Source organism: Bombus fervidus, chromosome 4 (assembly GCF_041682495.2).
Source record: "Bombus fervidus isolate BK054 chromosome 4, iyBomFerv1, whole genome shotgun sequence".
NCBI classification, from domain to species: domain Eukaryota; kingdom Metazoa; phylum Arthropoda; class Insecta; order Hymenoptera; family Apidae; genus Bombus; species Bombus fervidus.
Window position 1 is genome coordinate 9,320,082 of NC_091520.1, and position 26,109 is coordinate 9,346,190.

At 26.6% G+C, this 26,109-nt stretch overlaps 7 protein-coding genes across 16 annotated transcripts; 5 read left to right on the plus strand and 2 right to left on the minus strand.

The window, feature by feature from the left end:
• The first annotated feature begins 384 nt into the window (after positions 1-384).
• On the plus strand, positions 385-6,263 carry Naprt (nicotinate phosphoribosyltransferase). 3 transcript variants are annotated; one of them, XM_072002189.1, is made up of 11 exons: positions 385-825; positions 1,287-1,457; positions 1,531-1,657; positions 1,871-2,082; positions 2,652-2,770; positions 2,848-3,041; positions 3,729-3,914; positions 4,842-5,067; positions 5,150-5,470; positions 5,554-5,682; positions 5,756-6,263. In XM_072002189.1, exons 1-11 carry the CDS (start codon positions 756-758, stop codon positions 5,831-5,833), a joined length of 1,833 nt encoding a protein of 610 aa, XP_071858290.1. In that variant the 5' UTR covers positions 385-755; the 3' UTR covers positions 5,834-6,263. The 3 variants fall into 3 exon arrangements, with proteins under 3 accessions (XP_071858290.1, XP_071858291.1, XP_071858292.1); XM_072002190.1 differs by lacking the exon at positions 3,729-3,914 and having other exon boundaries at positions 392-825; XM_072002191.2 differs by lacking the exons at positions 385-825; positions 1,287-1,457 and having other exon boundaries at positions 1,533-1,657; positions 1,744-2,082.
• Positions 6,264-6,952: 689 nt separating this feature from the next.
• Positions 6,953-8,558, plus strand: LOC139986701 (palmitoyltransferase ZDHHC22-like). Of its 2 annotated transcripts, none has more exons than XM_072002232.1 (2): positions 6,953-7,201; positions 7,497-8,558. In XM_072002232.1, exon 2 carries the CDS (start codon positions 7,643-7,645, stop codon positions 8,450-8,452), a length of 810 nt encoding a protein of 269 aa, XP_071858333.1. In that variant the 5' UTR covers positions 6,953-7,201; positions 7,497-7,642; the 3' UTR covers positions 8,453-8,558. The 2 variants fall into 2 exon arrangements, with proteins under 2 accessions (XP_071858333.1, XP_071858334.1); XM_072002233.1 differs by lacking the exon at positions 6,953-7,201 and adding an exon at positions 7,231-7,408.
• Positions 8,559-8,724: 166 nt separating this feature from the next.
• On the minus strand, positions 8,725-10,310 carry LOC139986705 (stromal cell-derived factor 2). The gene is made up of 4 exons (XM_072002241.1): positions 10,134-10,310; positions 9,543-9,738; positions 9,254-9,478; positions 8,725-9,179 (listed from the first exon to the last, which is right to left on the minus strand). Exons 1-4 carry the CDS (start codon positions 10,207-10,209, stop codon positions 9,011-9,013), a joined length of 666 nt encoding a protein of 221 aa, XP_071858342.1. The 5' UTR covers positions 10,210-10,310; the 3' UTR covers positions 8,725-9,010.
• Positions 10,311-12,140: 1,830 nt separating this feature from the next.
• Positions 12,141-16,365, plus strand: LOC139986675 (uncharacterized). Of its 4 annotated transcripts, XM_072002179.1 has the most exons (6): positions 12,141-12,374; positions 12,448-12,591; positions 13,415-14,773; positions 14,848-15,082; positions 15,169-15,371; positions 15,448-16,365. In XM_072002179.1, the coding sequence occupies exons 2-6, from the start codon at positions 12,525-12,527 to the stop codon at positions 15,822-15,824; spliced, it is 2,241 nt and encodes a 746-aa protein (XP_071858280.1). In that variant the 5' UTR covers positions 12,141-12,374; positions 12,448-12,524; the 3' UTR covers positions 15,825-16,365. The 4 variants fall into 4 exon arrangements, with proteins under 4 accessions (XP_071858280.1, XP_071858279.1, XP_071858281.1 ...); XM_072002178.1 differs by having other exon boundaries at positions 12,141-12,591; XM_072002180.1 differs by lacking the exons at positions 12,141-12,374; positions 12,448-12,591 and adding an exon at positions 12,636-12,726.
• Positions 16,311-17,773, minus strand: Zfrp8 (Zinc finger protein RP-8). Its single transcript, XM_072002225.1, has 4 exons — positions 17,334-17,773; positions 16,835-17,258; positions 16,658-16,760; positions 16,311-16,595 (listed from the first exon to the last, which is right to left on the minus strand). Exons 1-4 carry the CDS (start codon positions 17,695-17,697, stop codon positions 16,425-16,427), a joined length of 1,062 nt encoding a protein of 353 aa, XP_071858326.1. The 5' UTR covers positions 17,698-17,773; the 3' UTR covers positions 16,311-16,424.
• Positions 17,358-19,531, plus strand: LOC139986712 (transmembrane protein 50A). 3 transcript variants are annotated; one of them, XM_072002249.1, is made up of 5 exons: positions 17,793-17,885; positions 18,178-18,376; positions 18,542-18,648; positions 18,717-18,877; positions 18,959-19,531. In XM_072002249.1, exons 2-5 carry the CDS (start codon positions 18,236-18,238, stop codon positions 19,057-19,059), a joined length of 510 nt encoding a protein of 169 aa, XP_071858350.1. In that variant the 5' UTR covers positions 17,793-17,885; positions 18,178-18,235; the 3' UTR covers positions 19,060-19,531. The 3 variants fall into 3 exon arrangements, with proteins under 3 accessions (XP_071858352.1, XP_071858350.1, XP_071858351.1); XM_072002250.1 differs by having other exon boundaries at positions 18,178-18,334; XM_072002251.1 differs by lacking the exons at positions 17,793-17,885; positions 18,178-18,376 and adding an exon at positions 17,358-17,399.
• Positions 19,532-19,822: 291 nt separating this feature from the next.
• Positions 19,823-25,453, plus strand: Grp170 (hypoxia up-regulated Grp170 co-chaperone protein). 2 transcript variants are annotated; one of them, XM_072002173.1, is made up of 9 exons: positions 19,823-19,983; positions 20,481-20,618; positions 20,703-21,663; positions 21,765-22,027; positions 22,110-22,243; positions 22,317-22,555; positions 22,884-23,172; positions 23,261-23,690; positions 23,761-25,453. In XM_072002173.1, the coding sequence occupies exons 2-9, from the start codon at positions 20,481-20,483 to the stop codon at positions 24,166-24,168; spliced, it is 2,862 nt and encodes a 953-aa protein (XP_071858274.1). In that variant the 5' UTR covers positions 19,823-19,983; the 3' UTR covers positions 24,169-25,453. The 2 variants fall into 2 exon arrangements, with proteins under 2 accessions (XP_071858274.1, XP_071858275.1); XM_072002174.1 differs by having other exon boundaries at positions 22,317-22,510.
• The last annotated feature ends 656 nt before the right edge of the window (positions 25,454-26,109 follow it).

Sequence of the window (26,109 nt, forward strand, 5' to 3'; positions counted from 1 at the left end):
ATTGTATGGATTTATATGTATAGCAATAGGAAATTTAAAAATGTACATAATGAACATATTTGGCTTTTAATAGTAATTTAACATTAGGTTACATCATAGTCACATTATTTGTACTGACTTCAGTAGTATCGTAGAGCGGTAAGTCAGACCGTGCAAATATGTATGTACATTCAACTTATCCTAAACTGCTACACATCTAAGATTGCTACTTAACTATTAATCCATGATCCATGATAATAATTTAGCGGTATATATACATCAAGTTAGATGAAATCATTCATAGATGACAAATTTTATGTTTTCTAAAATAAGATTCGTTCAAAATCTTCGATGAATAAGTTGATTGTAATCCATACGATGAAAAGAGGGGATGGAAGAAAAAAAGGAAAAGAATTTAATGATAACGCAGAGAAAATTTATCACTCTTTTTCTGCGCATTTACGTACTAGTACTAAAGTGGCAACCTAATTTCTAGCAGTTTCTTAAGAGGAGCTTTTACTATTGGTGGAAATGGCGGAATAACAAGTCGCGTCGTTCATAACGTCCTTCAAACGTTCCTATCGATTCTGAGAATACGCGGAGCGTATAATACGGAGTTTACCGTCGAAACATGCTAGTTCGTCGGTAACGGTGCTTGACCGTTGTTGTTCAGTGAATGGTGTAACATTCATTATTATCAAGAGAAAAAGCTATCTTACAATTTTTTTTTCCTTTCACTAACACCTTCAGTTAAAACATTAAAATTTTTAAGAAAAATGTCAGATAACGAGAATAAATCATGGTGTCATTCACGCCAAAATTGTGTCGTGCAACCACTTTTAACAGGTACTTGCCCTCTGTATTTGTTTACAATTGTTAGTAGTTGCAAGAAACAATGTTTAAAAAAGTAACCTTAAAACGTGCGGATCTATTTTATTTTATCGTTTACTTAATAGATATATTAAATCATGATATAACACGTGGTGTTTCAGTGTGTGATACACACGAATAGCGAAAATTTTCCACTTGTATTTTCTTTAAAAATTAAAACTCAGTATCTTAATCATAGAACTGTTCCTTTAATTTATGTAATTCCAATTGATAAAAATATTTTTTGTACAGGATTGCTCTGCATGTAGTTAATTATATTTGCTAATAAAAAGAAATTGTATTTTAATATAAAAATAACATATTATTTTGTAATGTAATAAATCTCTAATTAAAATTAGAGTTTGTTATTGTAAATGTCAGAATATTATTTAGATAATGTATGAGATAATGTTTGTTTACATCAATTTGAATTTTAGATTTGTACCAAATTACAATGGCATACGCTTATTGGAAAAGTCAAAAAATGAATGATCATGCTGTGTTTGATTTATATTTCCGCAAAAATCCTTTCCAAGGCGAATTCACAATCTTTGCTGGACTAGAAGAATGTATGAAATTTTTAGAAAAGTTTCGTTATTCTGCTAGTGGTATGTATCTATTATTTAAATCTCTACATTTAAAGAATCCTTCGAGATTTATAATTAATATTAAATTACACAGACATTAAGTACTTGAAGTCAACAATGCCATCGTCAGTTGATCAAAAATTTTTTGAATATTTGAAAGACCTGACCCCAAAAGATGTAACAATATATGCTATGGAAGAAGGTTCAGTTGTTTTTCCAAGGTTAGTTAAAAATTTCTTAAAAATTGCATGCATTATGCAAATAATATTCAGTTATGTTAATCATCATCATCATTATCATCGTTTAGGAAACTTTTTCTTGCTCTTATGACAGCAGTTAGAGTTAATGTTCCAATGCTTATCAACATTACATATTTGATGAAACATCAAATCTTAATAAGTTAAAACTTCAATACAAATTGATATGTTATGCAGAATACCATTACTAAGAGTAGAAGGTCCATTAATAATGGTACAACTTTTGGAAACAACACTGTTGACATTAGTTAACTATGCAAGTTTAATGGCAACTAATGCAGCCAGATATCGTATGGTTGCTGGGAAAAATATAACATTGCTAGAATTTGGTCTTCGAAGAGCTCAGGGTCCTGATGGTGGTTTAAGTGCCTCTAAATATAGCTATATTGGTAAATATTTCTTATATCTTTATTTCCTTTTATTTTATTTTAAAATCTCAATTTGGTACTCAGTTAAATTCATTTCTTTTCAAATCATAAAACATTATATTTAAACTATTCAACATATCACATTACTTTTATTACATTATTTATTGCATGCAGTAAGAATATTCATATACATTTATAAAACGTATATTATTTCTTCTTAACATCATTTGCTTTATAATTTCTTGAGTAACAATCAACAAACAGCATCGTTCTTTAACAGTTTGTACCATGTTGGTGATAGATAACAGTTTAAAATAAGTTAAATATATTTTTATGTACATAGCTGTTTCACGTTTTATGAAAAATTCATATCTAGAACAAAATTAAATTGAACAAAACAATGAATTGTATTAAATATAAGTTCTTTCCTTTGTTTTCTGAATTAATTATAATGAACAAGTATTTCAGATGTACCTATTTCTTTTTTTTTTTTTTTTTTTATGTATTAGTGATAACATATATTATTCTGAAGATATATCTTAATCAGTATCTCCCTTTACCTTCTTCTAAAAAAAAGTAATATTTTCCAGGTGGTTTTGATGGTACAAGTAATGTTTTAGCAGGAAAACTTTATAATATTCCTGTAAGTGGAACACATGCACATTCATATATCACATCTTTCACCGGCATTGATGATTTGCAAGAAAAGGTTCGCTCATGTTATTTATTAATTAACTTTCTTGAATGAAATTGTATTTCATTTTAATGTGTTATATATTTTTTCAGACTTTGGCACATAAAGGAACGGGACAAATTTATGACCTTTTAGAATTGGCTTACAAACATCGGAATTCTATTGCAGCTGATGTAGGAACATTAGTTTCTGAAGCTTCTAGTGGAGAATTAGCAGCTTTAATTAGTTATGCCATTGCTTACCCTCAACGATTTGTTGCTCTTGTAGATACATATGATGTGAAAAGGTATAATATTTTGCTTACTTGATCTATATCTTTTTTATTTCACCTTCTTCTTAACTCTTTTGAACTCTTATTTTGCATATTTAGTATATAGAAATGAATATATATTTTTTCTTAATACTTGTATGCATATTTGACTATTTGCATGTATGTATACATTCGGAATATTATCTAAATGTACAATGCCATGTTTCCATGTTAGCTATATTAATATGTTCAATAATATTCTCTACTTTTTATTAATTTATTTATAGGACCTTCTGCTAATTGTAAGCTTATAGTATCTAATTTAAATATTAATATTCGTGCTGTTTTTAACATGCATAAATATAAAGTAGTGAAAAGAATAGATAACCAAAGATATTTTGCAAAAGTATCTATACTTAAAATTAAGTATATAAATATGTATTACTTATATGGTTTTATATGAGTAGTTCTAAAATAATATTATAAACTCTTTAAAATTGTTTTATAAAAATTAAAGATAATAAATTCTATAAAATATTCTGGGAAAAGAGAAACAAAAAATATACTAGAGAGATATTCAAGATATTTTGTGACTAATTTTACTTTTAACTAAAAGTACATTTAATTGGGTTTGATATGTGTATTAGTACACTAATTAATAATTCACAAAGCAGGCATGATGAAACATATACACACTGTAGCTTAACAGGAGTGTGTTTATAGCATCAAATCCTCGGCCAAGAGACAGGCATGTATAGCCAGCCTAAATGTAAAGAATAAACGTCTAACAAACGGGTCCAATACACATGCCCAAAATGGTGTCAGAAACAATCCAATTATATCAGAATCGGCTTCTCATGACAAGAATGGCTTATTAAGTCAAGGCGAATTGGGTGAGCTCTATGTGAGGTACGATATTATCCTCCTTGCCTGCTTTGCAGGATAAATCATCATATTTTTCATTTACCAAACATAGTTAATCACTTAATTATTTTCATGAATAATAAGTATAAATCATTAAAATTTAATTTAATATTTATTTAATATTTATTTCGTTAGATTTTATTTTAATAACTCTAAATTAAAACTATGTAATGCACTCAATCATATTTCAAATGCAATATTATTTTATTTAATTCAATTTAATTGATTTATAAGAAAGATCGAAATTCTGTAAAGCGGCAAATTTATAAATCGTTGCTTATTTCTTTTCGTAAAACAGTAATAAAGGATCTGCAAAATTGTAAGTTATTTTGTACAAAATTTTGTAAATCTTATACTACATACGACCTTATATAGTACCTTTCCCAATTCAGCCACGTAAAAAAATAACAATTAACTGTTTGAATTGTATTAATAATAAAATGATGTTAGCTAAAAATCATAAAAAATATACAATGATAAAAAGAGAATATGTTAATAAAATGAAAGAACTACTTTACTAACACAAAATTTTCTCCTGTTATATCATAATTAGCATAATCTCAAAATTGATAGCTTGCATGTAATTTAATAATTCATATTTTATTCACATTTCCTATTACAACTCATATAAAATCATTAAAAAGTCATGCATTTCATTTAATTAATAATAGTACATATTATATACTTTACAGTATTAATAGTAGTAGATTTTAATATTATTTAAAGAATCTACAATATGTATATATTTTTCATAAAATACAAAATAATTGTGTACATACATCACATTTCCATAATGCTATATAATACCATTCATAATACCATATAGATGCATGTGTAATTGATTATGTCTTTCGTATATTTTTACAATTGTATAATTTATATGTGTAATATATAAATAAATTTTTTACTCAGGAGTGGTCTTCTAAATTTTTGTGCAGTGGCACTAGCTTTAAATGACTTGGGTTATAAAGCAGTTGGTATAAGAATTGATAGTGGTGATTTAGCGTATTTAAGTAATACGGCGAGAAATATTTTCGAAAGAATTGCCATCAAATACAATATACCTTGGTTTGCAAAATTAACAATCTGTGCGTCAAATGATATTAACGAGGAGACTATTCTGAGTTTAAATGAGCAGGTAAATAAATATACACGAAAGAAATCTCAACTTTATTTTGCAACAAATTTTTCTGCTTCTTATAAAGGATATTCTTTTATAGAATCATAAGATCGATTGTTTTGGAATTGGGACACATTTAGTAACATGTCAAAGACAACCAGCATTAGGTTGCGTTTATAAAATGGTTGAAATTAATGGCCAACCTAGAATTAAACTTAGTCAGGAAGTTGGTAAAGTAACAATACCAGGAAAAAAAGATGCATTCAGATTATACGGAGCGGATGGATATGCTTTGATCGATCTGTTACAAAGATCAACAGAAGAAGTTCCACAAGTGAAACATAAAGTTCTTTGTAGGCATCCTTTCCAAGAATCAAAAAGAGCTTATGTTATTCCATCGCGAGTGGAATCATTGCATAAGGTAAATTGATGAAGTATCAACGTTTATAAGCACGATTTTATAATATTTTTATAGATTTACAATACTTTTTTACAAACATTTAGGTATACTGGAAAAATGGTAAATTATGCCAACCTTTGCCTACATTACAAGAAATACGAAATAGAGTTCAAGAGTCATTAAAAACACTCAGAAATGATCACAAAAGAAATTTAAATCCTACACCATATAAAGTAAGTTTCAATAAATGTTTACATTTACGTGATATATTTCTAAAATAATTGAAAATTATAACAATTTATACAGGTGGCTGTTAGTGATGATTTATATAATTTCATACATGACTTGTGGTTACAAAATGCACCCATTGGTGAACTTTCGTGATTTGTAAATACCATTAAATAATATCATTATCAAAAAACAATGAATGAAGACCACATACTTACTGAAAATGGTCTACCAACACATCAAGTTGGAGGTTCAGGATCTAGTTGTACAAGCATTTTATTACAGTAGTATATTTTGATAACTTATAAAAATCATAATATGTTCATATTATGTTCTATAAGTACAAGATAAATTTTCTTTAGGAAATAGAATTTTAGATTACATGATAAAATGGATGATAGTGTAGAACTATACACTCTAAGCTACTTTTGACGTTTAAGATGATACGAAACGAGTGAACTTGAATTAACGATGCACAATTTATAAAGTATTTTACATGTAAACAAAGAAGATTGAATGTATTGTATATAATAGAACAAAAATTATAAAATCGGTAATGTAAATTAAATGTAAATAATCATCGATATTTCTAAAATTTCTTTTTATATGTTAGTACCGTTTTCTATATTTTCTAGTTTTAAAAAATTACATTTTTTTAGTGAAAATAAAAGAAAGTGAAAAATAATTTTGTAAAAAAAATGATATACATTTAATGTGCTTATTTAATACTATATATATGTTTATAAACATAACATACAAATTCAAAGTTCGATTTCTCATTACAAAAAATGTACAAAATTTGAGCATAATAAAAAGTAAATGTATAAATATGTATAAAAAAATCAGTGAAGAGAAATCTATTTAGTACGTGATATATGTTTCAAAAAGAAATATTTAATTGCTAAATGTATCTTGAAATTCATTAAATTGTTATTTTTGAAATTACCTATTTATTTAAAAATATGTATAATTTGAGCTTATTTTTATACTACTTGATTGTATTCAAAAAAATCCTTGAAAACTTGTATAATTAGTAAAATGAGGATTTAAATTTTTAGACGAAAATTTTATTATTTTATTTATTAATCTACTATTTTTTCACATTTATTGTATGCATATATATCAATAAAAATAATTGTTTTATACAACAAACTTGTTTATTAATATTCTCCTAGATATCAATATTAGTGCTTAGTCAAAATGCATTTTTATGTATAAACAACTGACAGAATAACTTTCCTCTCATATTTTATATCAATCATAATGTTAAAAACTCGACTAAGAACTTCGTAATTTCGATTAATGATTTCTACATACTTTATATGCTTTGTATTTTTTGAGTATTGGCAGAGATGAAATTTTCTCTCTGGTATTAGTTTCTGCAGTCTTACAAGTTAAAACATAGTTACCAAATAAATATGTTCTATGAATATTTGAATATGTAGAAAAAATAAAGAACTGAATACCACTATATATATATATACATATATTATTGTAATAACAACGTCCCTTTATTAAAAGAAGGTAATCCTTTTTATCAAAATATTTGCAATTATATTGAAGGGGTTATAGCCAATAACAGTTGACTTATAACCTACCATTGAATAAATATTTTAATATATATTTTAAATATTCGTTGTGGATATTTGTTTTCTAAAAAATAAATTAATTAATGTCTCGAATTTTGTGATCAAACATCTTTTTTTTAGTCTATACAGTAACTATTAAAAGGTTATAGAAATAAAAGTCAAACTTTTATTGTATTATTAAGGTATAAAAAGCAAATAGAAAAATTTGTGTAATATCTTTCCTTTTGCAGGAAAAGGCGAAATATACTCGTACTAAAATTATAATGGATTAATATAAAAGTAATAAGGAAGAATGTGAAGGAGACAACAATTTCAAATTCATTATATTTCATTCAAATTTTTGCTATATACATAACGTTAGAAAGAATTAGAAAATATGAAAGCATTCCCACAAATTATTGTAAAAATTTGTCCATTTATTGCATTGATATATAGTATAGCTGTTATCATTCTAACAATGTATATTAATGAAAAGCTTACTCCAGTTTTTATCTTTTTTTGTGTTCAAGTATATCTAAATTGGTATTCGGTATATACTATAAGTCATAACGCAACAATTATGGAAGTTAAAACTATGGGAAAGAAGTTATTAATATATAATGAGGCAGAAGATAATGTTGAATATAAATATTGGTATTGCGAAAAATGTACTAATTATACATGCAAACCAACACAACATTGTGTTTTTTGTAAAAAGTGCTTCCATTTTCGTGATCATCATTGTTTTTTCTTGGGTGCCTGTATATTAAGACAAAATATAGGTAATTTTATTCTATTTTGTTTTTATACATCTCTAACATGTATATATTCATTGTGTACTCTTGGACCATACTTATATGACAATATTAATCGTGTAATAAGAACAGATACGGATTCCTTCAATATATTTTTGAATTTCTGCTTTCCTATTGCTCTTGTTAGATTATTACATTCTAGAGAAAATACTTACATACTACTTGTAACAATATTTGACATATTAGTCTCTATCTTGTGTATTTGTTTGGTATATGCAACATGGAAATTGCATAGTTGTATGTCAGGTAAACAGCGGTATGCAAATATGTCAGGAAAACAAACTTTAAGAGAAATTTTTGGAAATTATGGCCTTTCAAATATTATTTTCCCATATAACGGTCTTATAGGGACTAGAGACCTTAATGGGAGATATGAATTAAAGCAAATATAATGCAAAATGGAAACACTTATTACAATTAAATATTAAAATATGTTTATACATTTTTTCATGAATGTGTATACATACAATGAAATACACGTTTCTTATTTACTGTAAATTGTATTATATTGTAATAAATATCACATCTATTTAATACATTTACACATTTATACATCTGCACAAATCATACTGCACTCTTCATATAAATTTTCATAAATACAGTATCATGAAATAATTTTTTGTTATTACATTCACACATACAATAAAGATCATAACAAAAGCAATCAGAATTATTCATTTTATTTGGCTGTTATCTAGATCATAAAAATAGGTAACAGTAGTTTTTTGGCAATATACAATTTTTTTTGAAAATTATTAATAATGGAATTATCTTCTTATATATTATATAAGATCATATAAATTATTTTTATACTATTAAGAAGAATCTTTCTCTATAGAAATGTAGAATAATCAGATACTGATCTTTTTACTTAATTTCAGTTTATATAGAATTATTTTTTTATAAGACTATTGCCATGAAAAATTTTGTATCTAACTAAAGAATATGCTTTATAATTCTGTATGTGTATGGTGTTGTGCTTTAAAGTCATTAGGATGAATAAATACTCCTTCTGTTGTTACCCATTCAACATGAGGAGACCTAGCAGAATATTCACCCACTACTTCAGTCTGACCAGTAATAGGATTACCATAAACTCTTCCACTTACTGCTAAGTATCTATAGAATAAAAATATTTTTAATATTTCAAAAATTCTTTCTTACATACAGCCATAAAAATATGGAAAACTTACGTATCCGTATCTACATGATTTAACATAACAGGTTCATCTCTCTTCCAAAATTCAATCTGACATACTAAAAGCCAATTGTCGCCATTGTCACCTTCTCCCTTGTTGTCACCATAAGCAGATATTTCTTGTTTACCACTAAGTGGTGAACTAACACGATGTGAATGAAGATTCTTTTTTGTTGCTATATGTTCTAATCTTATAATATCTCCACATTTGATTGGCGTTCTATTAAAAATTGTTGTAATTATTGTTAAAAGATAAATGACATATTACCATCTTAGATTCTTACCCTCTAATACACTGTTTCTTTGTTCCTGCTTTTACAAGCCAATAAGAATTTCCATCTTCTTTGGCTGAAGTTCCTGTTACTGATTGTTGACCACTTCCACTTCCATACTTTATGTCATGAGAATGTAATCTTACTTTATAATCCACATTCATTAATTTTAAAGTAGAACCACACGTCACATGTTGTGTTCCTTTAGCTGTATATATACATATTCTCTTATTTATAAATTTTACAATAACTTTTTTTAAGAACAATGTGCAATTAAATCACATAAATACTTTGTGTGTAATATAATACAATTGTATGTAATACATTAAAATGAATAATATTTATAAAGACGCTTAGTTATAAAATTTTGATTAATTTAAAAAAGAAAACAAAAAAAATAGGTTAGCAGAATGAAATATCAATAAATTTAATAAACTATTCTATATTAATAATATAATTTAGAATAATAAATCTAAAAAATTTTTCAAAGTATAAGATATACTAATTTGTTAACTTTATTTAAAATATTAGTAATATTTTGAAATATATACCACTATACTTGATTTTGACGTTTCAAAGAAAGCACAATAACTATTAATATACCTTTTACAGAACTTGTCCAGAGTATAACTATCACGAATGAAATTACAAATGAGAAATAAATGAAATTTTCTTTCATTTTTAAAACAATAATAAAGTGCTCAATCTGCAAAGAAATAGATACCGAAAGTTCAATATACGCGTGTACATCTATGTTCGTGTTAACTTCCTATTGGTGTATGCTTAGACCATAAAGGTGTATGTAATGTGGCTAACGCAGTGGTTGTCAACCTTTTTACAACCGTAAGTTACATATTTATAATTTATTAAATACTAACACAGATGGAACATTGTCTGTAAAAAAAATATACACTTGAAAATTATTAAAAAATAAAGAGAGAAAAACAATATACAATATGCAAAAAAGAGGGAAAACTGCAATGCAAAAAAATAATTTTAGAAATAAATGTACATTAAAATTACTTTATATTCATGTTTATTATGCAAATGTTTTATAAAACAATACTTTCTATTCTTATTTTAAAGAATAGTAAAATTACTGGATAGTTCATAAATCTATGTAAAATAATTCACGTGGAAAACATCTGTATTGTGCTAAAAATGCAACATCTTTGGAATTACGTTTTTATATTGGAATAATTTTTTACTAAAATTAATCATTTTATAAAATTGCATTTGAGAAAATGCAATAAATTGCAATTTAATATACAAATTTGAAAGCTAACTATTTTGTTACATACAGATCTTTCAATAATAGCACAATATTACTTCTTTTTATATAATAAAATGTCTTAATTATATTCCCTTAATTGGTATATATATGTACATATACATATATCCCAATATCATATAACATTTAGCGTGAAAAATATTTTGTAAAAGTCATACAATTAATGCACAATGTCTATATTTGATTATAGAATGTTAGGAATGAGGTGCCATGAGCAGACATTCAAATCTGCTTTCTTATTCAAATAATTCTTATTGAATTGTACAAATGTATCAAGGAACTGTTCCAACATTCTCAAAATACATTGTATATTGTGGTTTAATGATCAATAATGAACACATGCCAATTAATACTCAACAACTTTTGGACGGGTTTTAACATAAACATATACTGCTATTAGAACAAATATTGCAGCAATGGTTGGTAACACAACTGTAAAAACACGCTGTTTGTTCTCTAGAAATTCCTTTTTCCTTTCTTTCTTCTGTTTATTTGTTTCTTTTGTCTTTCCTTTCAACTGACGCATTTTCTTGCTGTAAACAAAATATACATTAATGACATTTAATAATGAAATAAACTCACCATCTCTTTTGTAAATAAATCGATAATGAACTATAATTCTAGAAGAATATTAATTAGAGAGGTACCCAAATATTCTTAAATAATTGCTAACGGAAATTAATATATGTAACTTTTTATGACTTAATTCAAAATCCTGAAAGTGTTACTAATCACAAATGTCAATTTTTGCGAATGGTATGTTAATTATTGGTATGTTAATTATTTTAGTTCTACTATCGAGTTTATTTCTCAAAGTATGAAATAACAAAGTAAGTAGATTTCTGTTGCATATGTTTGTGACAATTTTAAATGCTATTAACGTACACTTCATAATAAACGAAAATAGTAAACTTGTACACTCTACTACGAATGGATAAACATACAAATTTTAAATACCTTCAATAATTAAAATAATAAAATATTTAAAAACTTCAAAAGCTCGTTTTAGTATTCTCAAGCAATCGAGAAAAGCAGAGTTGCGTACATGACACGTAATAAAATAATGCTACCCTACCAATCGCAATTCCTGTCACTTCCGTATAGAGGTACTCAATTGAACTACGTTAATCAGTATAATTGATTCAAACCATACAACTTTATGCAACATATCCTTAATATACTCTTTCAATACATAAATACATCAAATCAAAAATATTTTATTAAAAAAAAGTTTTAAATGGTAATCTACGTATGAAAAATTTGTTTTTATATGGAACTATTCAAAACTTGTTAGAACGAATTTAATCCTCAATTATATTAAATATGGCTATCACGTATAAAAGTAAAGAATTGCTCATGACACTGTAACTGTTATAAATTAATATGTTTTAAGCACTAAATTGATTTCTAAAATGGTTACTTTTGCTTAATTTTACTGCACAAACGGACAGTTGGTATTTCTTACATAATTATTAAAAGACACTAGAAATAGCACTTAGTAGGTTAGGGGATTCCAACAATATTGTATTATCACTAGTATACTATCTAATCTGGTAAGATTCATTATATATGATTAAGACATAGAATTCTGCTATAAAAGAAAATAAATTGTTACTTCCTTTGCAGTTATCAAATGTGCAATATTAGAATATGACATAAAATACTGATATAAAATTTTAATAAGTGCATATATAGTATTTTAAATGGCTTTATTAAGAAATAACATTGAGATTTCTGGGATTGAAGAAGAAATGATTAAATTTATACAAGGTATATAAAATATTCGTCTTACATTTTTAAAATGTTTATCTGATGAAATAATTTATACATATATAACACCATATCTAATCATGTGAACTAGCCATTTTTCGGAACTGACTTTATGGAACGAGTGCCTAGTGTTGAGTACGTATGTAGAATAAATAAATAATTTGGATATTCATATTTCATTCACACCCAATAAGGAAGAAAGATATTCGATATTTCTTAGAAATATACCTCTCGCGATTACTGATCAGATAAGGTTATATTATAGTTATCTCTTTCTCTATAGTACTATTCTATCCTTTTTTGTTTACATCATCTAGTGGGTATCTCGCGCATTTATCAGCTACACCTGTCGTTAGTGTTCTTTATAACTTTTCTTTTTCATAATTCTAACAAGTATAATTTATGAAGTTGTACAAAAAGTCTTAAATGTAATGTAAAATCTAAGATTAATAATTATGTGTAGTTCGTATATTACATTATTACAACATATATTACTAATGAATATAATAAATATATGCCTTTTAAGATTTTTAAAACATTCCATAATTATTATAGATAAAAGATATAAAACTCTCACAAATAGTGGTTCCTGTATACTATATATTTCATTACAATAATAATAAAGAAGTACTGTATAAGTGTGAATTGCGTATGTGTCTTTTGCCTTCTCTAAGTCATGTCTTGTCACATGTCAATGGAGAAAAAAACAAATCATTAGAAAGTCATAGCATGAATAAATACAATTATAAAATTATAAACAATGTCAATATTAGTAATGAAAAGAAAGAATTAGATTTTGATGAAACACAATATATGTTTTCAGATGCAACAAAATTAAAAAAAGAACAATCAAATCTAAACACTAGGTATTGCAAAATTTGTACTTCAATATCGTGTAATAAGAATTGCTCAAAGGTGGTACAACAAGAACTGTTAAGCAAGGGAGTTATGATAATGGAATCTGGTAGTTTCATATGTATAATATGTAATCGTAGAATTGAATCAATTCATAATATTGTTTCACATGTCAAAGGAATGACTCATAAGAATAAATTGGAAAGTCAAGATATTGACCAATCAAGTGCTAGTAATGTTATTGCATTAACAACAAAAATGACTAAAATAGCTATTAGTAATAGCGATCACTCTAATTTAAAAAGTTTTGATAATGATTCTATTATAACAGATAAAGTGAGAGCACAAATCACAGATAGTTTATGTAAATCACCATTTGACAAAGAGAAATCAAAAGAATGCAAATCAAAAAAGCAATCTGTAACAGAACGTCTGAATAAAATGTACATTAAAAGATATTTAGAAATTGAAGAAAAAATGTATAACGTTCAACAAAAATTAGAAAGTATTAAAATAAATTTGGAATTAATTATGCCATATGATAGAACATATTTCTATTGTTTAGCATGCAATGAAAAAGTTTCAAAAGAATTATATTTGGTATATGAACATATATGTCTCCAAAGACATAGGATGCAAGTTAATCAAGTTAAAAAAGATATAAACTTTTATGAATTATCAAGGCAATACATAGGGAAAGTATCAAACTCTTTAGTAAAGTGTTATGCTTGTGATAATCCTATAAGTAGTAATAGAGCCAGTATTAATTTACATATACAAAGCAGTATACATAAAAATAGATATAAAGAATCAGCCAAAGTTATAGATGCCATTTTTGATTCTATATCACAAGATATTAAGAATTTGTGGTATAATATCCAGAGATTTTGTTGTGTTTTATGTCAAACAAATTTTGAGTTTAAATTAGAATTTATAACACATATTAATTCAAAACACAGTAAAATTTTGAGCGATCAAATATTCGACTTTTGTATTCCATGTACTACATTATGGTTAAGTCAGAGAGACTCTTATACAGAACACTGTAATGATATATTGCATAAATATTTATTAAGAAGTCAAGATTTTATGATTGAGGATTTTCCTGATGATATGAAAGGAATGTTAACACAGATTGATGAGGTTTCTGATATTTTATTCCAACAAACACAAGTTTTATTGGATGACAATATATCACAGGAAGTGAAACAATCTTTAGAAAATAGCGTGAAATTATATTTCCCAACTGTTAAAGGGTATGTATTTGGTTCAAGAGTTACTGGACTTGGATTTCCAAATAGTGACATAGACATATATCTTGATTGCAGTAAGTATATATTTTAAGAGTATAAAAAATGTATTAAATTTCAAGTATCATTTATTATATTGCTATATACATAGAAAATACATATGGTCAGGACACTTCACATGAAAATCAGGACAATAACACTTTAGCACAAACGCATTTTACGTTAATTAAACAAATTTTACAAGAACAAAAGGAAGAATGGGAAATAAAACAAGTAGTGGAAAAAGCAAAAGTTCCTATAATAAAATTAATATATAAACGAAATGGTTTACATTGTGATGTTTCTACCATAAATGGTCTTTCTGTTGAGAATTCTAAACTAATAAAGTAATGTGTTTCACTTTTTATTAATTTAATACATAAGTAGATCAACATGTTTATTCAATGTTATGTATATATTAAATAATTTTCAGGTCTTTCAATGATGCATATTTACCCTGCAGAAAACTAATATTGGTCATAAAAAAATGGTTCTCCTATATTAACTTACCTGAAAGACATGGCTTAACGAATTATGCTCTTGCTTGGCTTGTTATATTCTACTTACAAAGGAAATCTTATTTAGAAAGTGTTGCAGAATTAATACAAGAAAAAAATGAATCTCAACTCATATGTGGTAAAATATATCATTACCAACAAAATAAATCTTGTTTTTGTTACTTATAGTTACTTGATTTGAAATTTTATTTCAGGATGGGAAACTGGTGTTGCACAACCAAAAAATAATAATAAATCTGAACAGTCAATTTCAACATTGTTAATGGGTTTTTTTCAATTTTATACAAATTTTGATTATCAGCATTACATTATTTGTCCACTTATGGGTCAAGCTATAGCTAAACGAGCTTTTGTGGAGTCAAACATGCTGCCTAAAGAAATGAAATCTTACACCAAACATCTGAGAACCTCAAAAAATCCTGAATATCTTCGTATTGATTCTCCACTGTGTGTACAAGATCCTTTTGAATTATCTTATAATTTAACAAAGGCCGTGACGAGTATTACCTTAAGGTATTTCAAGCAATATTGTCAAGAAAGTTTATGTATATTACATTCTTTGACAAAGTAATTTTATCCACATCAATTACTATTAATTTTACAATTGACATAATTTTTATACTACCTCTATCGACGAATAGAAATAGTCGATAAAACAATATTCAGGAAATTTAATACAAGACATTAATATATTTTTTTATAATTTTATTAATATATAGTATATTTTTGTATGTAATGCTATAATTAGTATACATTTCATATAATGATTATATATATATTTTATTTCATTATCATTTTTAAAGTGCTATAACTATTAACAATCTTTCAAGGGACCTAATATTTTGATACTTTCTTTGATTATGTCATATTGTGCTACCAATTGTTATTTTTCTTATGACATTGTATGCTCAAAAATGTATAAGAAGATAATTTTTACTTTTATTATGTAAAGATAATCAATTTCGAGTGTTGATTTAATTTTAGGAGATGATACTTATTTTATATTTTTCATCAACTATGTTTATTATATACGATTTTTAGAGTGTAAAAATCAAACTATTATTATCAAAATAATTATGTATTTTGGATTATTAAAATTGTTCCACAAAATATTTGTAGCTTTTTAATATTTTTACATTTTAATTATGTATTACAAGCATTTATATTTTACTCATTTTTTATTACTATCATTTTCTATGATGTCTTGTTTCCATATATATTCTTTGCTGTATCCATTTTTAGGTACACATGATTTTATGCAAGTAAATACTGCTAAAATACCCCAGTCAATACATTTTAATGGATTTCCAAGATCTAAGAAGTTCAATAATTGAGGCATAATCTACAATTAATAATCTTGTTAGTCATATATTTGTTCACAAAATAATATATTTTTTATTTTACCTGAAACTCAAATTGCCTCTCTCCATTACATTCTGAACACCTTGGTATGTCATCAATTTTGGTTTCTCCTGAAATGTATAAAATATTGCCACCTCTATCATATCTGCAAACATATAAAATTTGCTATATTTAAAACTCTTTTTATAAAGCAAAAAAAGTGATATAAGAAATCTAAACCTTAATATTTGATGCGGATATTTATCAACAGTTGAAAGAAATGTAGAAAATAATTTATCTTCCTTTTCATTAACCATATTTAGCAATTCATTTGGCATGTTTTCATTTTGAAAAATTCCTGCTTCACCTTTTTGAACCATTGCTTCATACTTTTTGATTTCTTCTTCTTCTTCTTCTTCTCCTTCTTTAATTGAATCATCTGTATCTTTTTTATCTTCTCTTTCAATCACTATTTCATATTCAGTTAACAAGATTTCAGGTTTCCTTATTATTTTTTTATTGCTACCACAAATCTCTTTATGTCCATGTTTCCAATCATATATTTGATGTGCACGACAACAATAATTTACAGTTTTACATTTAGAACAATGGCTAGGTGCTAATATTCCACAAATATAACATGTTTTTACCCACTTATTTACACCTACAATTATTCAAGCTGTTTTTTATTGTTGTAATCATTTATACAATAAATTTACTAATTCTTGAAAATACATACTAATATCAGTTCTCCAATCACTCTGTTCTATAGGAGGTTCAGATGGATAAAATTCATTTAACCTTGGTAACTGAGAACGAAATACTTTTAAATTTCCATTTTTATTCAGTTTCGAGCATTCTACGTTTCTACACATAAAGACAAAGATTGTTCTATGAAAAGCATCTTCACTATCTTCGTACGGTGCATAAATTTGACATAAAAAGATACAAGGTTCTTTACAATATTCACATTGAAGAATTTTTTCTCCGGGTATATTTTTTAAGTCAAGCCATGCTGGTTTACCACCGACTTTACTTGGAAAAAATTTGCTTTCTAATTGCCAAGATTCGCATTTCTCCACAAAACCTAAATCTAATGTCATTTCCTGAATAACGTTTATTCAACTTATTTTTATTGCAAAAGTATACAGCTTAATATTTAACGTGACGCGTGCTCGCAATTATATACGTATTAAACCTTTTTATTGGTTTAAAGCGTACCATGTAACACTATAAAATGTTACTATAAATTAGTAATATTTAGTTTTGTTTACTACAAGCAAAGTTATAAGTTAGTATTAATCATAATATTATATATTATAGAAAAAAGTAATTCTTTAAAGATTTTTATTAAACTTTTTAACAGCCTAATTTTATTGAAAATTCTATAAAATATTTCACTAAATTTATTATTTATTATTTATTATTATTATTTTTATATATTATATTAAGAAAATATTTTATAAAATAAAATCTCACGATATTATGTTAAAGTAACTATTTTTATGGATGTAACTTTTCTATGCTATTATATGTATACTGTGTTTGTGTGATGAAATTGGTAACTGATGGTTGTTATTTAGGTTAGTCATCTAAACGTAATATTTAATTCGCGAGTTATTTTATTGCGATTTTTGAGAAATGACGTCAATTTTCGAAAGTTTACAATCCGCAACATGTGTATGGTTCGGAATAGGCAATAAACGGAATGTAATAGTGTCTATGGTCGCCGGAACTCTGGTAAACATCAAAGTTTACATTATTCTACATAAAATTGTCACAGTACATAACAATATATACTTTATTTAATTATATATAAATTATGTCTATTTGCATAATTTTTATCCTTTATATGAACAATTAAAATGCATGATTTTTCTTATTAGAATTTTAATTATCCTTAAAGACAATATATAACAAGATAATTATTATGTCCCGCAATTTCAGTTTTTTGTAGGGTGGTGGTTTATAATTGATGCTAATGCTAAGTATCCTAGTGAAATGTCAAAAGCATATTATGTATGTGGAGTATTTGGGACTATATCTTTATTCATGTAAGTTAATGTTTAAGTTTATTATATTTTGTATGATAGTGTATAATAATTGAAAATTATGACTTCAGGATAAATTCTGTAACAAATGCACAAATGGGAAGTGATACACTCAGTGGTGGTTATCTTGGAGCTAGAGGTGCAAGAGGTTGGTTATTTATTGGATTTGTAATGGGATTTGCTGCAGTTATTGCAGCTTGTTGGATCTTATTTGTAGATTTTGTAGCTGCAGGTTGGTATGAGATTATTAATTGTATGTGATAATTCAATTATTGATTTCTATCATCCTAATTCTATTAATTTGATCTTTTAGGAGCTCAGCACCATTGGCCCGGTGTAGGTCTCTTTTTACAAAATGTATTTATTTTTTTGGGATCTCTGACCTATAAATTTGGAAGAATAGAAGAGCTATAAGATTACCTAATATATGTATGTTATAAACATTTTTTTATATTTGTGCAGAAGTTTCTAGTTCTACTGGATTTTAAAGTGGAGTACTTTATATCAAAGAACAAATAATTACATATTGTATTGTAAATGAATTGTATTAATTCATTGTAAAGTTGTATAACTCTTTGTTTTTATTTACACATAAGTAGCTATTTATATGCTTACTCACATTGCCTATTCATTATGAATTGTCACAAGTTTAAATAATTATGTGTATAATATAATACAAGTTATGCAATTATATAGGAATAGTTTGTTTAATAATGTAACAACTTTTTTTATTGTAATTTTTTTATTATAAATTGTAGGATAAACAGCTGAACTAAAATTTGATAACATTTTTGTTTTTAATAAATGTCTATATACAAATATTGTGTTTGTGTGTTTGTAAACATGGATATAATTTACAATAAATTTTGCATTTATTGTTATAGTATTGGATGACTGAAAATTAAATATTATACATTGATTTTTTAAATAAATTATAATTTAAGGTAATTTTTTATTCATCATCCCCTTTTATTTTTCTCATTATAACTACAATTAAAAAGCCAATTGCAAATAAAGAAATTAAAAACAATGACAAATTGTTTTACACGAGGTTTTTTGAAATTACATAGTTTTATTGTAACAGTGGGGAAGGAATAACAGGTTATTGGTTTTGATTTGCCAACGCGGACCAATATGAACGTTTTCTTCCATCTTATTTTACCAATCCCGTTGTGCCACACAAACACATGGTTCTTGTTCAGTTTGACGAAACAGTAAGAGGTGTACGTTGTTTTTCTTGTTTTAAACAAATTAAAACGTACGCAGACCTATGTCCAATGGTTTAAGGATTATAGTACTTTTGTCGTCAGACTAACGTTTTTAGAATAAAAAGAAAAAGTGAGTAATGCTGTTTGAAATTATTTCTCAGTTTTCTGGATAGCATAACCAAGTTTGACAATCTTATGGAAATCCTCATGCAATTAGAAGTACTATCTTTTGTTCGGTTAAAAGTGTCTTTTAAGAATGAACATCAGTTTTTAGACAAATTTCTTGTGTATTGTTTCATAGATATTTATTTCTAGTTATAAAATATATAGCGCAATTTCGTGTTCTTATTGCAATATGTAACTTAAGTCATCTTTCAAATACTGTGCTATTGAATGCTATGATTTGTCTTTATATAATTCTTTTATTAAATAAATTAAGTTAGCTTCTATATTTTTCTGTTTAAAATCCTTTTAAATGTAAAATAATTAGCTAACAATGTTTAGTAAATTAACAAGTGTAATAAATATTTTTTTATAAATTAAATTTAAATGTACCACAGATTGTGAATTTATGTATATAGCAATATAAAGATTTATATATGTATTCTTATATGTTCTAAATTATAGATGAAACCAGATAAACTAAATATGTCTATTATTTGGTTGCTATTGATTACTATTGCATCTTTTATTGACTATAGCAATGGGGTTGCGGTTATGAGCATTGATATGGGCAGTGAGTCAATGAAAGTTGCTATTGTTTCAGTAAGTAAATCCATATTATTGAACCTTCAATAAATTTTGTTATTTACAAGTTTTATTAATGTTATTAATTAATGATTTACCTAGCCTGGTGTTCCTATGGAAATAGCTTTAAATAAAGAGTCAAAGAGGAAGACACCAGTTACAATTGCATTTAGAAATGGAGAAAGAAGTTTTGGAGAAGATGCTCAAGTAGTGGGAATCAGATCACCTCAAAACAGTTTTTCTTATATTCTAGATCTTTTAGGAAAAAGTATAGATAATCCTATGGTAGAGCTTTATAAGAAAAGATTTCCATATTATCATATTATATCTGATGATGAGCGTAAAACAATTGCATTTAGACTGGATGAAAATACTACATATACCCCAGAAGAATTGCTTGCACAAATTTTGCATAAAGGAAAAGAATTTGCAGAAAATTCAGCTGGTCAAAAGATCAGTGAAGCAGTAATAACTGTTCCAGGGTTCTTTAATCAAATTGAAAGAAGAGCCCTTATGCAAGCAGCTGATCTTGCAGGAATCAAAGTTTTGCAGCTTATTAATGATTATACTGCAGTTGCGTTAAATTATGGAATTTTCCGTAGTAAAGAGATAAATGACACTGCACATTATGTAATGTTCTATGACATGGGAGCTAGTAGTACAACTGCGACAATTGTCAGTTATCAGAATGTGAAAACAAAGGAAAAAGGATTTGTTGAAACTAATCCTCATGTTACTATTTTGGGTGTGGGTTATGATCGTATTTTAGGAGGGCTAGAAGTGCAAATTAGATTACAACACCATTTGGCAAAAGAATTTGATGCTCTAAACAAAACAACAAGCTCTGTATTTAGCAATTCAAGAGCAATGGCAAAACTTTTTAAGGAAGCTGGCCGTGTTAAGAATGTATTAAGTGCAAATACTGATCATTTTGCTCAAATTGAAGGATTAATAGAGGAACACGACTTTAGATTGCAAGTTACCAGAGACAAACTAGAAGAACTTTGTGCTGATTTATTTGAGCGAGTAGCAAATCCAATTAAGATTGCTTTAAAAACATCAGGTATATTGAAATACATTAATAAATAAGATGCCAGGTATATTGAAATAAATTAAGTTAAAATATGTTTATTATATTATCATAAATTAATGTAAATCTTATAGGTTTAACAATGGATGTTATATCTCAAGTTGTATTAGTGGGGGCTGCAACCAGAATGCCAAAAATACAAGAGCACCTAAGTCAGTATTTAACAGTTGAATTGTCTAAAAACATCAACACAGATGAGGCAGCTGCATTAGGTGCAGTATATAAAGCTGCAGATCTTAGTAAAGGGTTTAAAGTAAAGAAATTTGTTACTAAAGATGCTGTACTGTTTCCTATACATATTGTCTTTGATAGAACAGTTGATAACAGAGTGAAACAAGTAAGCTTCCATATTATACATTATTATTTTTTAATTTTCGTTAAAGATAGGTATATTATTTAAATGTATATGGTTCTTTTAGATAAAAAAATCATTATTTAGCAAAATGAATCCTTATCCACAGAAGAAAATTATCACATTTAATAAATACACAGAAAATTTCCAATTTCATATCAATTATGCTGAATTAGATTACTTATCACCTAATGAAATAGCGTATGTATATTTAATAGTTCTTCTTTAAAGTATATTAATAGTTATATTTATTACTATAATCTTTTAATTTTAGTGTTATTGGTAATTTCAATTTGTCTACTATAACTTTATCTGGTATAAATGAAGCGCTAGATAAACATGCTAAAGATGGAGCAGAAAGTAAAGGGATTAAAGCACATTTTGCCATGGATGAAAGTGGCATACTTAATTTGGTGAATGTAGAATTAGTATCAGAAAAATCAAGTTCAACTCCTGATGAAGAAGAGGGTACTTTTTCAATACTTGGCTCAACTATTAGTAAACTTTTTGCAGGTTTGTGTAAAATGCATTGCAAAAAATGTTATAATCTTTTTTCCTTTTGTTTGTTTTTTTCCTTTTGATAAATGTTTGTAGTAAGGAATTGTAATTAAGAAAATCATTAGGAAGATTTTTTAAAAATATAGAACCATTTTTTGCAAGCATTTATGAAATATTAGATGATATGGAAGAAAGTTAAAGTACACTTTAAAAATAAGTGTAAATTGTCAAATGCATTGTAACTTTACAAGATTATTGAAAAGAAGTGTAATTACATTTGACATAACTTTCTCATCAATGTGAATGAAGTATTGAGATAGATATGTATATTTAACAATTGTAGGGTCAGAAGACAAAGATGGAAAAACAGAGGAATCATTAAAAGAAGATACAAAGCCAGTTCATGAAGAACCCGAATACTCTGATCTAAAAAAAGAGCCAGAAGATAAAACAAAAAAGAAAAATGAGAGTACAGTTGCTGAGGATAAAACAGTAAATAAAACTGAGAAAGTAGAAAAAGAGAAAGAAAAAAAGCCCACGATTATAACGATTAAAGAACCTATCAAAGCAGATGAAATCAAGTTAGGATCACAGATACTTTCTGGAAACAAACTTGTTGAATCTCGAGAGAAGTGAGTATAATAGCCAATTAGATAATAATTTTATGTAAAATATTTATTGTATATAATTTAACTTGAATACCATATATGGCTATTTTAGATTGTACCGTTTAGATGTGTATGATTTCGAGAAAACAAAACGAGAAACAGCTTTAAATAATTTGGAAACATTTATAATTGATGCTCAACAAAAATTAGAATCCGAAGAATATGCCGCTGCTGCTACTTCTCAAGAAGCAGAAAACATACTTAAAGCATGTTCTGAGATTTCTGAGTGGCTATATGAAGATGGATTCAGTGTAACTGCTGAAATATATGAGGAAAAATTGTCACAACTCCAGAAACTTACTAATGATGTATATGAACGCGTGTATGAACATAGAGAACGCCCAGAAGTATTAAAAGGCATGACTTCTATGTTAAATGGAAGTACAACGTTTTTAAATAATATGCGCAATTTAAGCTTATCGAGTGAAATCTTTACTCAAGTTGAGATAGAAACATTAGAGAAAGTAATTAATGAAACTCAGGTAAATTATTTAATCATATCTTGTTATAAATTTATTGAATAATTGATCATATAATTATTTCCATTTATAGGAATACTATGACACAATTATCAAATCGTTTGCTGAGACAGCTTTATACGAAACAGTGAAATATAAAGTTCGTGATATTGCAAATAAAATGGCACTGCTTGATAGAGAAGTGAAGTATCTTATAAATAAGGCAAAAATATGGAAACCAAAGCAAGAATCTGCTACAAATCATACAGAGAGCACAAATGAGAATGCAACAAATACGAAAGAAGGACCGGAATCTGAACCTGTTCTTAAATCAACAGCTGATTCTGAAACGGAAAATTTTCAGAACGAAGATACGTCTGAAAATAGAAAAGTACAAAATGAAAAATCATTAGATTCAGAAGAATCAACAGATTCATCAAAGGATAACGAACCTGAGATGATTCATGAAAATACTCAAGAAGGAATACATCAAGAACTTTAAAAAAAGATTTATTTTAAAGTGTGTGATTCTTATTATTGGCCGATCGCATCTCGGTTAATACGTTACATAATTGACTAGATTTCATTATATGCAAGCTGATGGATCCACACAAGGAAGATGTCACTCACTAGATAGTACATCGATAGAGAAATGTAATAACACTCTAGTAGTGGTTTTGTGCGGAAACTGCAGAAAATTTAAAAAAATGCATCATTTTGGGGAACTTGTTGAAAAGTTACTTTCTCTTTGATTTCTATGATTTTGGAATATGTCGTAAAGTTCAACATTTTGAGTAGCTTATTTTTACACATATAATCGGCAATTGGTCTTAGTTTTTGAGTTATACGTAAAAATATCCCGCCGCTTCCCCTTAGTTTTCAAGTTGGGTTGAATTAGTAGTAATATTAATCCCCTTAACGGTATTAATATAAACAATGCTGGATTAATATTATTACTGACTCAATCCACATTGAAAACTAAGGCGGTGAAATATTTTTGCATATAACTTCAAAACTAAGACCGACCGTCGGTTATAAGTATAGGAAAAGTTGTTCAAAATATTGAATTTTACAGCATATTTCAACAAGTCCCCCGAAATGGTGTATTTTTTCAAATTTCCTGCGGTTTCCGCGCAAAACCACTAGTGTTGTTAGATTTTTCTATTGATGTTCTATCTAATGAACGACATCCTGCTTATCGGGGTTCATCACCTTGCATATAATGAAATTTAGTCAGATAATTTGTTATGTTATAGAACAGATTTACGAGTGCATTTAAAAACTAAAATCAGATACGAAAAATTGTGTTATTGTGGCTGGATGAATTATTTTGCGAATGTGAATACTAAATGTTATTTTAGTTAATTTCGTATATTTGTATAAGACTAAATATGGAACATGTAATTCGTTTCAAAACTATAAAAAAAAGATACCCGACTATCATATAAAAAATCATAAAAGAATTTGTTTTCTTAAGTGCCAAGTAGTAACAGGTTTGAATAATAATTGAATAGTTTTAAACGATCATTATCAAAGAGCATTACAGCTACTAAACGAATAAATTACCAGTATGAAGTCATTATTTACAAATGACATCGCTTTACATATTTGGTCGGACTTCGTCTACTGTGAATATATTTAATTGTGATACTTGATACTATATTCTTAGATATGCTCTATGCTGTAGCTTAAAACTGATTTTCTACAAGCATCTACATCAAGCATTATAATTACATATACATACATATGGGACAACATCTTTACTAAAAAAATTCAATTCTTTTTTTTTTTACTCATTTTTTTTTTACATTCCTGATTATTAATCTTCGCTACAAAATGCCTAACCTCACAGCACCTTATACGTGCCCCACTATATCTATAGTATAATTCCTTTTATCGTGCAACTATATATTTTATTTTGTTATAATCAAACGCATGCAATTCGTTATAACGCCAATTAAACTAAGCGAGGTAAAACTACATTTAACAATGTTATTTGTTCAAAGGGAGTTGCAATTTGTGTGTAAACTAATTTGTTTTTTTTATGAATTTGTTGCAAATTGATTAGAACCATTCCAAATGAATCTAATTATAATTTAAATTTATAAATTATAATATTTATTTTTTTGGGCGAATAAAGGAGTCTGTAAGGTATTACCAAAGGAGGGGAAAATTAATATTATTTTCAGTTAATACATCGTCAAATTTGATAATTGTAAGAAAATATAGATACACAAAGTCTTCCTACAATCATATGTCGAATAAAATAAATTATAATTGTTTATTTATTTTTACATATTATGGCAACTAGTATTATTAATGTGTGATTCATAATTTTTCTTATTTCTTAGTGCATTATAAAAGATTTCAATATTTTAAATCTTATAAAATTTAAGATATTTTGTGTATTTTAATAATTACTTATATGATACATGAAATGTAA